We start from the raw sequence: 15,102 nt of genomic DNA on the forward strand, positions 1-15,102 counted from the left end.
TGTAAACGTTGAACTTACATTTAACTGAAGTGTAACTGTGGCAAATGATATTGATTTACCCAGATTACGGGAAGACAGAGTTAAGTCCAAAATAATCAGCTAAAAGAGGTACAAATGGTCGCTTTCTGAGGGGGCAAGAAGCAGAGACCACTGCTCATCTTTAAAACTCTGTAGAATGACTCTTTAAAATAAATGACTTCAATTTTGGTCATTTAAAAAGTGTTCTCCGGTGAAAACTCTCCTGGGATGATCACTACTTTGTGGACTGCCAAAATATTTACTAACGTTGTAGACAAACATGAAGATCTACTCCCAACTTCAACCAAACAAAAAACCCCTAACCAGTAAGAGGGGGTACAGTTAAACAGGCAGAAATTATCTATGGGGACAACTTTTTTCTTTTCCTTTTTTAAAGATTTTATTTGACAGAGGTCACAAGTAGGCAGAGAGGCAGGCAGAGAGGGGGCAAGCAGGATCCCCAGCGAGCAGAGAGCCCAATGCGGGGCTCGATCCCAGGACCCTGAGATCATGACCTGAGCCGAAGGCAGAGACTCAACCCACTGAGCCACCCAGGCGCCCCTCTATGGGGACAATTTTGAATCATTCTATCTTGGTTCTGGACAGCTCAGAAAGATGCCTGAAGGGCACTTTACCACATTTCAGCGAACAAACCAATCCACAGTACCGCACTGAAGGGAGTCCTTGGTAGCTGGGCCACTCTCGTTTTGTCATCAAGGAGTAGGAAGTAGTCTCAAAAGATTTTTAAAAATTACTTAAAACTGGACTCACCCTATTAAATCAATAGCAAAAACACCCTGCAAAGGACTACTTAAGGACCAAACATTTTTCAAAGAGAACTACCGAGGGAAAGTTCCGGAGTGTGATGATTCCTAGGGCAGAATTGTACCGTGCACAACCCAACCCACTGGTCTTTCAACTTGATGGACACGAGCCCTTCCTCCCTGTGAGCAGGGACCTACCCCGAGATGGCTCAGATTGGGGCTGTCAAGCCCTGCTCGGACTCAGCCACGTTCCTCACCATTCCTTGGCTCAGGGCCGCGCCCCGCTCTGGGTCAGAAAGGTGAGGAAGCGCGGACTGTTCGCAGCTGCCGAGATTCGTGCCGCTTGGAGACCACCCCGAGGTGAGGTTCCCAAGGTTTCCAGGCTTTGGGGTTACCGGACACACACAGGCACGGAGGGCGGAGAACTGGTTTCGGAAGCAGGAGCCCCCCCACCTCCCCAGAAGGCCAAAGGGGATGGGACGCAAGCGGGGAGGGCAGTACCGGTTCCTTCCCGGGGGCCGCAGGCGCAGGGCGCGCCGCGCTCCGCCGACACCTCCACCGCCCTCTGCAGCAGGTAGCGCGCCCGCTTGCGCGTCAGCGCGTCGGGGGCCCGCGCCAGCCCCGCCTGCACGGTCCTCCAGAAGCGCCAGCAGCGCCGCGCGTCGGGGTCCTCCTCGCCTGCTCGGGGGCCGCGGTCGGCGCCGGGCTCGGGCAGCAGCCTCTCGGCCAGGGCGCTCAGCACCAGCAGCCGCGGCCCGACGCGGCCCGGCCCCGAGGGCGCTCCGGCCGCGACCAGCCCGGCCCAGACGGCCCGCAGCGCCGCCCCGCCGCACTGGCCCAGCGCCGGCAGCAGCCTCCCGGCCGCCAGCGCCGCCGCGTCCTCCAACGGCCCGGCCTCGTCCTGCTCCCCGTCGGCGCCCAGCGCCAAGGCGAGGGCGGCCTGCGCCACCCGCTCCAGGAGCGGCCCGTCCTCGTGGGGCCGCAGGCAGGGCCCGACCGCCGCCAGCACCTCCACCGCCGCCTCCGCGCCGGCCGCGGGCCCCCCGGCCACAAGGTCGCGCAGCGCCTCCTCCGCCAGGGCGGCCGCCAGCTGCGGGCCCCCGGCGAGGCGGGCGCACGAGCGCAAGGCGGCGGTCGCGGCCCTCAGCACGCGCCGGCGGTCCCGGGCCGGCAGGTCGGGGTCCGGGGCGCCCGCAGGGCGCCCGCGCAGGCCCCGCAGCAGCGGCACCAGGAACCCGGCGGCGACTTCGCGCGCCGCCTCCGGGAGCGCGCCCGCACCCCCGCCGCCACCGCGCTCCTCCGCGTCCTCGAGGCGCTGCAGCAGGAAGCGCAGCGTCTCCACGCGCTCCGCGGACGCCTCCCCGCGGCACAGCGCTCCGAGCAGGCCCCGAAGGTCCCGGCTCTGTGACAGCAGCGTTTCCGCGAGGACCCGCTCCATTTGCCGCGCGCGCCCCGCCGCGGCCACCCGGCGCCCAAACGACGGGCGTGCGCGAGTGCGTGCGCGTGCGCGGTGCCCGGGCGCCCGCTGGGAGGGGTCTGCAGCCCCGCCCCATCCCGCTCCGCGCGCGCCCTGGGCACGTGTCAGCTACACCGCCTGCAGCGGGTCCCCCTCACTGTTTTTTTAGAAGGTGCCCCTTGTTAAAAGATGCTGTAGTGCGCCCTCCAGCTCCACCGGTTCCTAATTGAAGATTGGCCTGCCGGGACCCTAAATCAAGCAGGTGTTCCTGAGAGTTCAGGCCAGAGGTACACCTGAGGCAGCTCTCAGCCACTTAAGAGCTTATTTTCCAAAAAGGCACAGGTTGCCCCGCCCCGCCCCCCCCCAAAGAGATTGACACAATGGGTCTGGCCCTGAAAAGTACTTTAGCTATGTGTTAGGGACAGGCGGGGCTGAAAAAAAAAAGGCCCACGCGGCTTTTGCAGTCAGTGTCCAAAGCTGACTGTAGAATGCAGATGTTTCTACACAGTGCTTGTGTTCCCCTGTGCAATCCCAAAAACTGACCACCCATGTATTTTCTGTGTTTGTGACAGCATCTACTGCTACAGACAAAAAGTCTCGGGTTAGCATGGATCTTACTGGTTTGGTTCCCAGGCAAACTGAATCTGTGACTTGGGTTTTCTTTGCCTTCTAACCATAGAGATCTCTCCCATAGTGAATGGAGAAAATAATACCCCACCTGCAAAAAGTTTGACATGTAATAAACATAATTGATAAGGTGTAATTTAAAGCTACTTAAAGTTAAGGTTACTTTTACATAAAGTCATTTTATATTTTGGATTTTATGTAACTTAAAGTTATCTAAATTTAAAGTTACTAAACACCATGGATGCAAGATTTTTTCCCATCTTTCTGTCCATTTTCTTCATTGACAGAATGCACAAATGCTTCTATTGTAAACTCACTCAGAATAAATATCAATTGCCTTCAAGATACAATTCTCATATGCCTAATAAACAAAAATGGACAAAACTATCAAATGAAGACATGCAAATGCAGACCTCTGAAAAGGTGTTCAGTATTCGTTGTTAGAGAAATGCAAATTAAACCATCAAAAAGATACCTTTCCACACCCCTTTGAATAGCTAAAACTTCAAAGATTGAAAAGAGCCAAGGACTCACTTTGGGAAGCTGTCTTTAATGACGTTTATACCTCCACCCCTGGAGATTTGCTTAAAATAAATGAAAACATATTACGACAGAAATGTTTGTACAGGAATGTTGTTGCCAACATTAGTCATTATAACCAAAAGTTTATCACAACTGAAACGTCCCTTGATGGAGGAACAGATAAGTTGTGATCTGCCCATATAATAATGCTTGCTGTTCAGCCATAGCAAATTACTAATGCGTGCAAGAACATGGGTAAATCTCAAAAACATTATGTTGAACAAAAGAAGCCAGAGAACAAGGTTTACATACTGCATGATTCCATGTATGTGAAGTTCAAGAATAGACACAAGTAATCTTTTGGGTAGAAATAAGAATGGTACTTGCCTACAGGAAGTGGAGATTAAAATAGAACAGGGCACCAGGGAACTTTCTGAGGTAATGGAAATATTTTTCTCGATTAGGGTGTCGGTCACACAGGTTTCACACTTGTCAAAACTCCTTGAAATGAATCCTTGAGATCTAGGCATTTCAGTGCATGTAAGCTTTACCTCCGTTTTTCAAAATAACTTATTAGAAACATATTCATAAGTTGGCCTATGTTTCGTGCCCCGTTACCTACAGAATAAAGCCCGGCTCCAGAACGTGCACTGAAGGCTTCTCAGCCTCTGTTGAAAGCCAACCAGCCTCCTACCGAGTTCCCCCTACTGTGCCCCGTGTCCCAGCCACACGGAACATGGTGGGCAAGTGGTCTCCTAACAACAGAGCTGCCTTTTCTGTCCTTGATGGTTGAGGATTTCCTGTTCCTGAAGCTCTGTCTTCCTCCAGGTCTCATTTTCTCATGACGTAACTTCTTCCTGTTTTCTTTTCTCCCCCTCTTTGAAGGAAGACTCCTCTTCCCCCTCCTGACCTGTTTCCACAGTTACATCTCCAGGCCCCTGTTCTTCTCACTTTATAAATTTTACTGGAGTAACTTCATTAAAACTAGAGATTGGGCTACTATTTACGTGCTAATGATCAGAAAAAAATCTCCTGCCCAGATCTCTCTCCTGAGCCCTCAACCTATCTACCCAACTCCCTGCCAGACGTCTCCATTGGCATACCCAGGCATCAGTCTGACGCTACACTTTTACAAACTTAAGCCGTTGCCCTCATTCTCCCAGCATCCTTACTTCTTCCCAAGTATTTCTAAAATTCTAGTGTCCCCACTCCTTTGTCCCCAACCAATACCTTCGTTTTCAACTGTTCTCTTTTCTTACTAAAATAACAGCAGCAGCCTCCCGCCTAAATCACTCTCCACTCCAATACACGCTCCATGCTGCTACCAAGATGCTCTTCCTGAAACCAAACCACTGGTGGCCACAGCCCTCAGAATCATGTTTCACTATTTTAATGTGACATCCAAGATGCCTTGTGAGGTGGCCCTTTCCAACTTCTCCAGCCCCATCTCCCACATGCCCCATATACACCTGGATTTAGGGAAAACACGTCACGTGCTCTCACTTTGCCCTTTCAAAAGCTCTTCCATCATCCAGAGAGCCCTTACCTCTATTCCACATGACTGACACAGTTCCTTTCAGGACATTGTTCAAATGCCACCTCTCCCAACAGTCGTTTCTTAACACCTCACTCCCACCACGAACACCCACCCCCAACTTAGGCAGGTGACCCTCTTCCAAATTCCCAGAGCATCCTCGCATATCACTAACACTGCTTTTGTCATGTCGTGATGTAATTGCAGGTTTATGTTTCCAGCCGCCTCCCACCGTAAGAGATTTGAGGGCCAGGGGTGGTGGGGAGGAGGTATGACCTTATTGTCTTTAATCACACTAATCCCAGCATGTGCTCTTCTACCTACTTCACGCTCAAGAAACGCTATTGAGGGGCACCTGGGTGGCTCAGTTAAGGGCACAACTCCTGATTTCAGCTCTGGTCATGATATCATGGGTCATGAGATCGATCCCCAAGTAGGGCTCCACGCTGGCCAGAGAATCTGCTTACAGTTCTCTCTCTCCCTCTGCTCCCCCTGACCCAACTCGCACGCATGCACTCTCACTCCCTCTCTCTCAAATAAATAAATCCTTAAGAAAAGAGAGAAATGCTTACTAACAGGCTGACCATCTCTAATTCCTCCATGAAGACCCAAATCACAGGGCATTTCCAATAAGCCCCTCCCAATGCCCCGAATTATACCAGCTTCTACTTGTGTATTCTCCAAACCTTCCACTGTAGCAATAATAGTGACTAACAGTTACCCATCATATTTACTATAAAGAAGACGTGGTAATATTTTTCTATATGTATTAATACATTTAACCCTCAAGACAACTCATAAATGATATGCTATTATTTTTCTCATTTTAAGAAAGAGGAAACCAAGAATGGGGGAGGTTAAGGAATTTGCCCCAAAGTCACATGACAAAAAAAGCAGCCGAGCTGGCTCAAAGCCACGCACACTGCTCTAAAACATCAAGAGAGAAAAGTACACAATGAGCGTGTCAGGTTAACTGTCTCACAGCCCCTGCTAGTGTCTGAAGCAACTGCTCAGTGAACTATTGTGTGAATGGATGAACGTGTTTGTTTCTGCCATAGCCTATGCACACCTTAAGAATCAGGGCTGCGCTTTAATTCATTTTGTATCCTACACACCAAACAAAGTACCAGAAACATAGTAACCCTGCAGTGAGAGCTCGAACCTGGATAAGTAAAAACTCAGTATTTTGTGGTGAAAGTCGGATAAATCCAATGGTCAGAAAATTCGCAGTGACACAATTACTCTTGAAACATGAGCCTCAGCGAGCTGACGTCCTTGTGGCTTGGATCAACGTGTAATAAATCGCTGCTCTGGTAGAGGAGACCCAGAATCTCTAGTTACTCACCCCTCCTCATCCTTGCAAAGGTGAATGGTCGGTTGCGAGTGATAGAATGGGGTTTAGAATCCTTTGCTGTCCCTAATCCTTGCCATTTCCCTGCTTTATCCGTAAGTGAATAGAGTTTATGACTAGCAGCTATCTTAAGAACAAAAGCAGGTGCCAGTGGAGGCAAGTGTCACAGTCTCTCCTGCTTTCTTAGCTACTTAGCTCAAGGATTCACGTATTCAGCATTCTGTTTTGCATCCTTTACACCCAAAGCTTGCCACCTGCTGTTTCCTCACGTGATGAACGCGTCTGCTTCTGAGAAAGAGACTCTGCCTCTGCTTTGTCTGGTGGATGCAAGCGTCTGGCGATGGCCCCGGGATGTGCTCCCTGCTCACAGCCGAATGACCCCCTTGCTTATGCGCTCACGAAATGGGCTGCAACACACAAATCATTCAGATTTAGGCATTAGTTGCCGATGCCATGTATTTTAAATCTTCCCATGAGCTCTCTAAAGATGGATATCCTGGATTCCCTTCTAAGCTGAAATAGTGCCCTTATAAATGGGATGGTTTGGCAGTTCCTCTAAGTTTTAATCCTGACTCTTCTGCTGTTTCCAATTTAATGAATACCGCTTCCTCTTTAGAAGGTAACGAAGAGAGGTGAATGGGAAAGTGCCCGTTAGGAAAAGTCATCCAGGTCAATGTTTTCTTAAATGTCTCTTCCTTAGAGGAGTGTTGGTGCCAACTCCCTGTTTGCTGCTGCTGAAGTTCCTGCAGGTACTTAACTGGGTCTTTCCGGGTGTTTCCTGGACCCAGTGAGCCAGAGCTCCCCAATCCTGTGCGTGACAGATAGCCACGGAAAACAGTGAAGGATGAACAGCCTTCCAGAGGTAGGTACACAGGGCTCACAACACACTGAAAAAGTCTTTTTTAAATGCCTGCATCTCATATGCACGCACACTCTGGGATGGATGGGCAGATCTGGTTAGAAGCTGACGTTTCTCCGGTAGAAGACGGTCCTGTTGTCAAGGCGGTGTGCTTTTGCGTCCTTGATGTTTGTAATTGCAAAGTGGAAGACACATCTAGAAGGAAAGGAGAACCACCACTGGCAAGAAGTCAGCTGGAGTCTTCAGCCGTTTACCTCGGAGAGTCTCAGAATGGGAGGGAGCTTCCTGAGAGGTTCTATCTGAGATTTTTTTATTTTTTTGCCTTGTGATGTGTCCCATGAAAGTCCTCAGAGAATCGCCATGGAGAAAATTGCTGTAGCTGGACCAGGAGTAGGATTATGTGAAGGGGGGTATCCAGAAGCCTCGAATTCCCTTTGGGGATCTGTGGCAGATACCATTAGCTGTTTATATAATATCTATCCTCCCTTCTTCCTTGCTCACAAAACCCTGATTTTGTTCTGGATGATGGTGTGTTAACCTCCCCCCGCCCACCCCAGAGAATGGCTTATGCTTAAGGAAACCAGCAGTGCAATCTTGTTCCCTACTTTTCTTTCCTTAGAGTTAGGGGATAGGGAATGGCTTGTGTCCTTGTCCTTGAAAAAGAGACCTCAGCAGAAGTCCACTAGCTATATGTCTGGGAAAGCATTTGCTTTCTTTGAAGATTATATTTATTTATTTGTCAGAGAAAGAGAGAGAGAGAGAGAGAGAGCACACAAGCAGGGGGAGCAGCAGGCAGAGGGAGAAGCAGACTCCCCGCTGAGCAAGGAGCCCCATGCGGGACTTGATCCCAGGACCCCAGGACCATGATCTGAGCTGAAGGAAGATGCTTCACTGACTGAGCCACCCAGGAGTCCCAAAGGTTTTGCTTTCTGATAAAAAAAGAAAGACTGTCACTGCCCTAGCCTGCCTCTACTGCTTCTCGCCTGAACACAGTGTGCGCCCGGGACCACTGGAGCCCTGTCAAGCCCATGAGAGAACACGTGCGAGGTGACAGACCCCACATTAAAGGTGGCAGGGGAGAAAGCTTGGGAAGAACCTGGCTTCCTCGGAGCTGCTCAGTCACTGCTGGAAAGTAACTATTTCGGAACTTACTGTTATATGAGAAAAATGAGCCCTGTCTGCTTGAGCATCTCTCATTGAGTTCTCCATCCTCGCAGTCAAACACTCGTACCCGCAGCAGAGCTCCCGCCCGGCTGCATGTTATTTCCTGTCATTGCCTCTATCAGTTCCGAGCCTCTCGCTCTTTCAGGGCTGAGACTTTCTGACCAAGTGCCAAAGTCATTTCTTCCTCGAACCCCACATTCACTGTGCTAAGCCCTGGGACTCATGGCCCCATTCAAAAGGAGATGATACGGTCGTCCTGGGCATCCATTCTCCCTTGTTCTCAGCTCGTACTCAAGTGCATGGTCCGGGCGAAGTTCAGGAGGGGCCTTCCCTGGGCGTCCCATGAAGACGTACCTTCCAGCTCTGCCTTTCTCGGAAGTAAGTGTGGGCCTAGTGTGGGTCTCCCCCAGAATCTGTTGGCTTTCAGCTTGGTGCCGAGGAGAATCACCAGGCGTCTTGGACCCCAAGAGCAGCCTGCTTACACAGGACGCCTGGCCTCACTCTGGAGCAATCAAACCAGAAACTCAGAGCATGGGGCACAGTGTCCATATTTTTTCTGGAAAGCTCTACAAGCTGGCTGAGAATGGTCCCTCATGCACTTCCTGCCTCCCATGGTAGATATTCACAGGAAATTAGGGGAAGAAGGGAGACAAAGAAAACTTCACTATCTGGGGACAAGCCATCCTTTGGACACTTAGCAAATCAACCGATAAGAGACAGACCTTGTCTTGCCTCTGCCGTAGGCCGCCTTGCTCATTTGAAGATGCAGAGAAGGAAAAGCATGAAGAACCAAGAGAAAGAGAGAGAGAGAGAGAGAGAGAGTCATTGGCCTCACTGAGGGGAGGGAAGGAGATGTGACCGTATTCACAGCAGTCCCCAGGATGAATACGTTCGCTTCCAGTATGCCATGTGTTGTCTGTCTCCCCTAAGATCCCAATGGAACATTGGGATGCTATGAGGGCCGTGAAATTTTCCATCAGTTTATCTTTTAAACACAATCTAAGAGCTTTATAAAAAAGAGAAAAACAATTGTCTTTGCTCCTACTGCTAGATCCTTTCCTCTCCATTTTTGGTTTTCTGCAAACAGAAGGCGTTCTACAGAAGCACCCTTCCCTGCTCTCCTGAGTGCCCAACGCCCCACTGAGGCTGCGCTCCTCCCCGGGCGGGCATCCCTAGGAGTTCCGCAGGCGCAGGGAGCAGGACAAAGCGTGCTCACCCCTTTTCCAAGGCAAAAGTCAGAATTCTCAAGCTTGGCTCTTGCTGTCAGCATCTCTCTCTCTGTTGCTGCTGTGCCCCGGGGAGGCGGTGGCAGGGTCTACCGTCACCTGAGGATCCTGTTAAAGGAGGATTTGCAGCACGTCACTGCAGGGAGACTGAGGCGGAGAGAGTTCTGGCCAACGCCAAGGCCAACGCCAACATGAGAGCGTGGGAGGGGCTTTCACCGCTGTGTGTGCAATAAGGAAGGAGGTGAGATCCCCTGATGGACTGACTTTATTTTGCTGCTTGGTGATAAGCATCGAAAGGCTGCATTCAGCCGAACCTGGACATACCAGGTCAATCGAATTCTCCTCAGTAGTAGCTGCTACCCAAGGAGCTTTTTCTCAAAACGCTGGGAATTTCCTTTCCCTGATAGATAAGTAGGTGTCCTTAGAGAGGGTTTAGCATATGGATTTAAATGCTGGTGCCTGGGCTCAGAGCCAGAGGCCATTAAGCAGATACTGCTGATTCCTCATTGGGGGTGGGACAAAGCTTTTAAGGTGAGCTACGGAGACAGTCCTTAAGATTTCAGGCAAGGATATTGTGGGGTTTATTTTTCCTGTTTGGTTAGGGCAGGAATGGTTTACAGCCCATGAAACAGATGCCAGAGATGTCACTCACCTCCACGATGCAGCTCCCAGCTTTGGTCCTAGTTCTTGGGCAGTGGGGCACCTACTTTTTTTTTCTTTCACTGAAATATGTCCTCTGCTGGGTTCTCTTTCTTTGTCAGTGTGCACATACAACTTGTGATGGTTAATTTGATGTGTCAGCATGAAAGTTGTTTTTGGTTGAGATTAATATGAGGTGGACGAACTTGGAGTAAAGCAGATTGTGGGTGGGCCTCATCCAATCAGTTGATGGCCTGACTAGAACAAAAAGACTGGCCTCTCTAAGCAGGAAGAAACACTGGAGCGGACGGCCTTCAGACTATGTCTGCACCACCGGCCCTCTTGTCTCCCACCTGCTGACCCACACTGCAGACGTGGACTTGTCAGCTTCCAGAATCACGTGAAAGAACTTATAAGTCTCTTTCTCTGGGGTCGCCTGGGTGGCTCCATCAGTTAAGTGTCTGCCTTCAGCTCAGGTCATGATCCTGGGGTCCTGGGGTCAAGTCTCACATCGGGCTCCCTGTTTGGCAGGGAAACTGCTTCTCTCTCTGCCCTGCTTGTGCTCTTGCGCTCTCGCTCTCTGTCAAATAAATAAATAAAATCTTTAAAAAATTCCTTTCTCTCTATATATTCTACATATATCCTGTTGGTTCTGTTTCTCTGGAGACCCCCGATGGATACACAAGTGTTCCCAAACACTCAAGTACTTCTGGAAACATGGTCTACTAAATGCAATGCTAAGTTTAAAAAAAAAAAAAAAAGTATTTGCTGAATGTTAGAATTTCATTTTAAAGATTGTTGTGTTTTTAAGTTGATAATCTCATGTTTTCCTAATGATCGGTAGTTTTATTTTTTAAGTTCCGCATTGCTCTCATTGGCCAATAAATACTACAGTGTTTCTGAATCTATAAGAAATAGGTGTTATGTAACTTATTTTTCTCAATCAGCCACTCAATTGAGATAAATTTATCCAGCAACCATCCACTATATACTCCTTTAAGCAGTTTATAAAAGTCAGTGTGGTTTCTCTCTCAGGTGTGTCTTCCCCTCTTTTCTCTGTGGCTAAAAGAGCAGAGTGTTTGTAAGACAAGGGACCGGTGGAAGGGGACGGGCAGCCACTTAACACAAGAGTATATGGGAGAGATGTTAGCAGGAGGGGTGATCTTTTCGGCGTGAAAGATTGAATTGTTTTTAAGATGCTCTACCCAGAGACCTGACTTTGGAGGCTGTCTTCCTGTTTCTTTCCTCGTCCTCAAAACTGAAGACCAGCGGCGCCTGGGTGGCTCAGTTGTTAAGCGTTTGCCTTTGGCTCAGATCATGATCCCAGAGTCCAGGAATCAAGCCCCGCGTCCGGCTTCCTGCTCTGCGGGAAGCCTGCTTCTCCCTCTCCCACTCTCCTGCTTGTGCTCGCTCTCCTGCTGTGTCTCTCTCTGTCAAATAAATAAATAAAATATTTTTTAAAAAATTGAAGACCACTCTACCCTTCACACGCACACATGCACGCGCGCGCACACACACACACACGCACGCACACAGCATTCCATCCCTTATCCAGCAGCAGATGGTGAGAACAGAAAAAGACTGAATGTTCTAACTTTGGGACGCCTGATCCAAGAGGAAGAAAACTTTGGGAGCAGGTGGAGTGGGGCGGAAGGGAGAGGAGAGGTGTGAGCCAGAGTGGTAAAAAGGACAAAGAAATAGTGGGAACAAAACAATAGTAAGTTGTTCCAGAACGTTCCACCCCATCACAAACACCCAGTTCCTTTTGGGAAGAAGAGCAGGTGCCGGGGTTGCCTGGGGGGTGGGGGCAGGGGGAAGACACAGTCCTTGAGCTTGTTTGCCATCAGTGCGAATATCTAGGTATTGGCAAACCTACACTCCATCTAGTCTGCAGGCAATTTCTTTTTGTATCGAGAGCTGACATTGTGAACAGTATTCACATCCGTGTGAGTAAGCAGGGCCGAGCCCTGAGCACCTGACGACAGTTGTTTGTCTGTAAACTTCGATCCCCTTTGGTTAGGAATGATGGCAGAGCTCGCTATCACTTGTGACTTTGACCGTTTTTGCATTAGGGGATGACCCGAGGGCTGCACGTGACATGAATTTACTTTGCCTGGGGTCTTAGCATGTGTCATACCCCTGATGATGGGGCTGGCAGAAAGTCTCCACGTCACAAAGGACAACATGACCTCAGGCTCGTTCATCCTGCAAATGTCTGGGTGCCTGCGACGGGCCGCGGGGACGGGCCGCAGGGGCAGTCCATGTCTCTGTCCTCGTGGTGCTTACAGTCTGAATGATTTTACCAGCAATTAACAATGGGTAGGATAAGTAGGATACAAGACCAAGCCAAAAGTACACAGAAAGCCCAGAGGCAGAGGCCCCAGCTGGCCCGGGGGGGTAGGACTGGCTTCCCTGATAAAGGGCATGTCAGCCCCTACTGAAAGAATGAGGGGAATTAGCCAGGGAGGAGCTGATGGAAGCTTCCCCCAGGGGAAACGACAGGGAAACCGTGGGACCACAGAGAGCAGGAGGAAAGACAGAAGGATGAGGGACGCCTGTGTGCCATGAGGCAGGCCAGGAAGGCCAGGCCAGGCCAGGCGGTCCAAAAGGTTGTGCTCAGAATTTCAGACTTGATTCCAGGTGGGAAGCTATGGTAGGGCTTTTCGGGGGGAGAAGGGAATGTCGAATGATTTGCACGTTGCGTGAGTGTGATGCTGTTGAGACAGCTGGACCGCACAGGTGCCGCAGAAGTCACGAGCTCGCTAATTCGACATTTAACAGTCAAAGTATTTCTTTTCCTGTTTTAATCGGGGCAAAACCCACAAACATAAAATGGACCATCTTCACCCTTGCTCAATGTCCATTTCACTGGCATGAAGCGCATTCCCTCTGTGGTGCAAAAAATCACCGCCAGGACCCTTTCCATCTTGCAAAACCAAAACTCTGTCGCCATCGAACAATAACTCACCTTTCAGCCCCCAGCCCCCGGTGGCCACCATTTCACCTTCTGTCTCTCTGAATTTGAAGTCGGAACCTCCTAGGAGTGAAATCATAGAGCGTATGTCCTCGTGACTGGCTTATTTCCCTCTGCAGAATAGTCCCAAGGTCCTTCCAGGTTGTAGCCTGGTCAGGATTTCCTTCCTCTTTAAGGCTGATTCGTATTCCATTGTATGGATAGACCACATTTATGTGTCCATTCGTCTGTCAACGAACACTCCGACTGCTCCCTCCCCTTGGCCATTGTGAACAACGCTGTTGTGAACATGGCTATGGGGACAGCCCTTTGAGTCCCTGCTTTTAAGGGACTACATGCCCTCAAATATTCTTTCTTCTGAGGATATACCCTCAAAGTCTATTTCTTGAATCCCCTTTCCAGGAATGACACTACACTAAACACATGGAGATTTAGACAAATGAATATACCGTGGCCTTGGCCATCCTGATGCAGACAGGAAATTTTAAAAACAGAACAATCTGATCTAAACGGCCTACAGAAGGACTGCGGAGTCCATTAAGTAAGAAGCACTGCCGTGGGCAAAACTAGATCCATAGGACCCAGATATGGTGATAACCCAGATAAGAGAAATCCTTGTCTTTTTTTTTTTTTTTAAGATTTTATTTATTTATTTGTAAGAGAGAAAGGAGCGAGAGTGAGCACAGGCAGACAGAGTGGCAGGCAAAGGCAGAGGGAGAAGCAGGCTCCCTGCCGAGCAGGGAGCCCGATGTGGGACTCGATCCTAAGACGCTGGGATCATGACCTGAGCTGAAGGCAGCTGCTTAACCAACTGAGCCACCCAGGGGAACTTTACGTTTTCAGTGGGGATGGAAAAGAAAAGGCGGTTTTCTTCACCGTAAGTGTCGGTCACGGCCAAAGCCCATTCCCTCTTGTGGATTTCACGGTGGTCGGGTCTCTGAGCCCACACCGCGCCTCTCCCTCAAGGACCATCAGCATTTGACAGAGGTGGAAAGTCTCCTCCCCAAGGGCTCCTTCGATTACAGAGCATCTCTGTCCACTCCAGCCCCTGCTTCCTTATGAGCGGTTGAAAGGCAGCCAGGAGAACCCCATCGTGGCTCACACACCCTCTCGGGGCTGTTGGAAGCAGCAGCTTTGAAGGACAGATTCCCGGAGCAGGAACTCCCACCGGGCAGCTCCATCCCGTGAGCTATTTTTAGTGTGCCTTTTAGATTTAGAAACAGGCAGCATTCTGCAAAAACTCATTTTTTCTGCTTCCCTCAGGCAGAAAATTTCAATCCCAAACCTTCACGCTAAATGACACAATGTTTGAGAATGCCGCTTACATTCTTTCCTCATTGTAACCTGGCCGTTCAGAGCTCTAAGTATGCGAGATGCTCCAAATTTCACAGTCCCGACTCAAGCAGCGGACACAGGACAATAAATGGGGTCCCTAACTGTGTTAAAGCCATGATGTCATTCCTGAGGGGGGTGGCTCATACAATTTCTGTGCAGTAATTGAAAGACAAAAACCTCAACTCCCACCCCCCAAAAGTTGTACCCAAAGCTTGAACTTGAATGTCCTCTAAGTGGTCCTCAGATCCTGAGCTCATCTGAAAATATTTATTTGTTTGTTTGTTTACTTAGAGAGAAAGAGAGAGAGCACAGAGGCAGAGGGGCAAAAGTAGACTCCCTGCTGAGCAGAGAACCCCCCCCACCCCATGCGGGACTCAATCCCAAGACCCCAAGATCATGACCCAAGCTGAAGGCAGACGCTTAACCGACTGAGCCACCCAGGTGCCCTAATACTTATTTATTTTAAAGGAATTCTTTGGCAATGTGAGAAACCTAGGTATAAAACTCTACCTTAGTATCTTGTTCATTTGGTACCATTAGGACTCTAAAGAAACCGAGCCCTGTGACAACTGAAATATCGATGTTTCCTTTGCTTATTCTTTGTGGCTCGGACACCAAAGAGTCAGAGAGGTA

General features: G+C 49.7%; 1 protein-coding gene and 1 long non-coding RNA gene across 6 annotated transcripts in view; one reads left to right on the forward strand and one right to left on the reverse strand.

The window, feature by feature from the left end:
* TARBP1 (TAR (HIV-1) RNA binding protein 1) overlaps positions 1–2,509 on the reverse strand; it is an 82,151-nt gene extending 79,642 nt beyond the window's left edge. For 2 of the 5 annotated variants that reach the window (XM_032311824.1, XM_032311823.1), the window contains exon 1: positions 1,284–2,297. In XM_032311824.1, the coding sequence (XP_032167715.1) occupies positions 1,284–2,220 (937 nt within the window). In that variant the 5' untranslated portion in view covers positions 2,221–2,297. Of the gene's footprint in view, positions 1–1,283 lie in introns of all 5 variants that reach the window. The other 3 variants (XM_032311827.1, XM_032311825.1, XM_032311826.1) reach the window with 3 other exon arrangements.
* On the forward strand, positions 857–9,535 carry LOC116572663. The gene is made up of 3 exons (XR_004278464.1): positions 857–1,142; positions 6,973–7,134; positions 9,383–9,535. It is a non-coding gene; the product is annotated as an uncharacterized LOC116572663 (long non-coding RNA).
* Positions 9,536–15,102: the final 5,567 nt, after the last annotated feature.

This window comes from Mustela erminea, chromosome 14, assembly GCF_009829155.1.
Source record: "Mustela erminea isolate mMusErm1 chromosome 14, mMusErm1.Pri, whole genome shotgun sequence".
Taxonomy (NCBI): domain Eukaryota; kingdom Metazoa; phylum Chordata; class Mammalia; order Carnivora; family Mustelidae; genus Mustela; species Mustela erminea.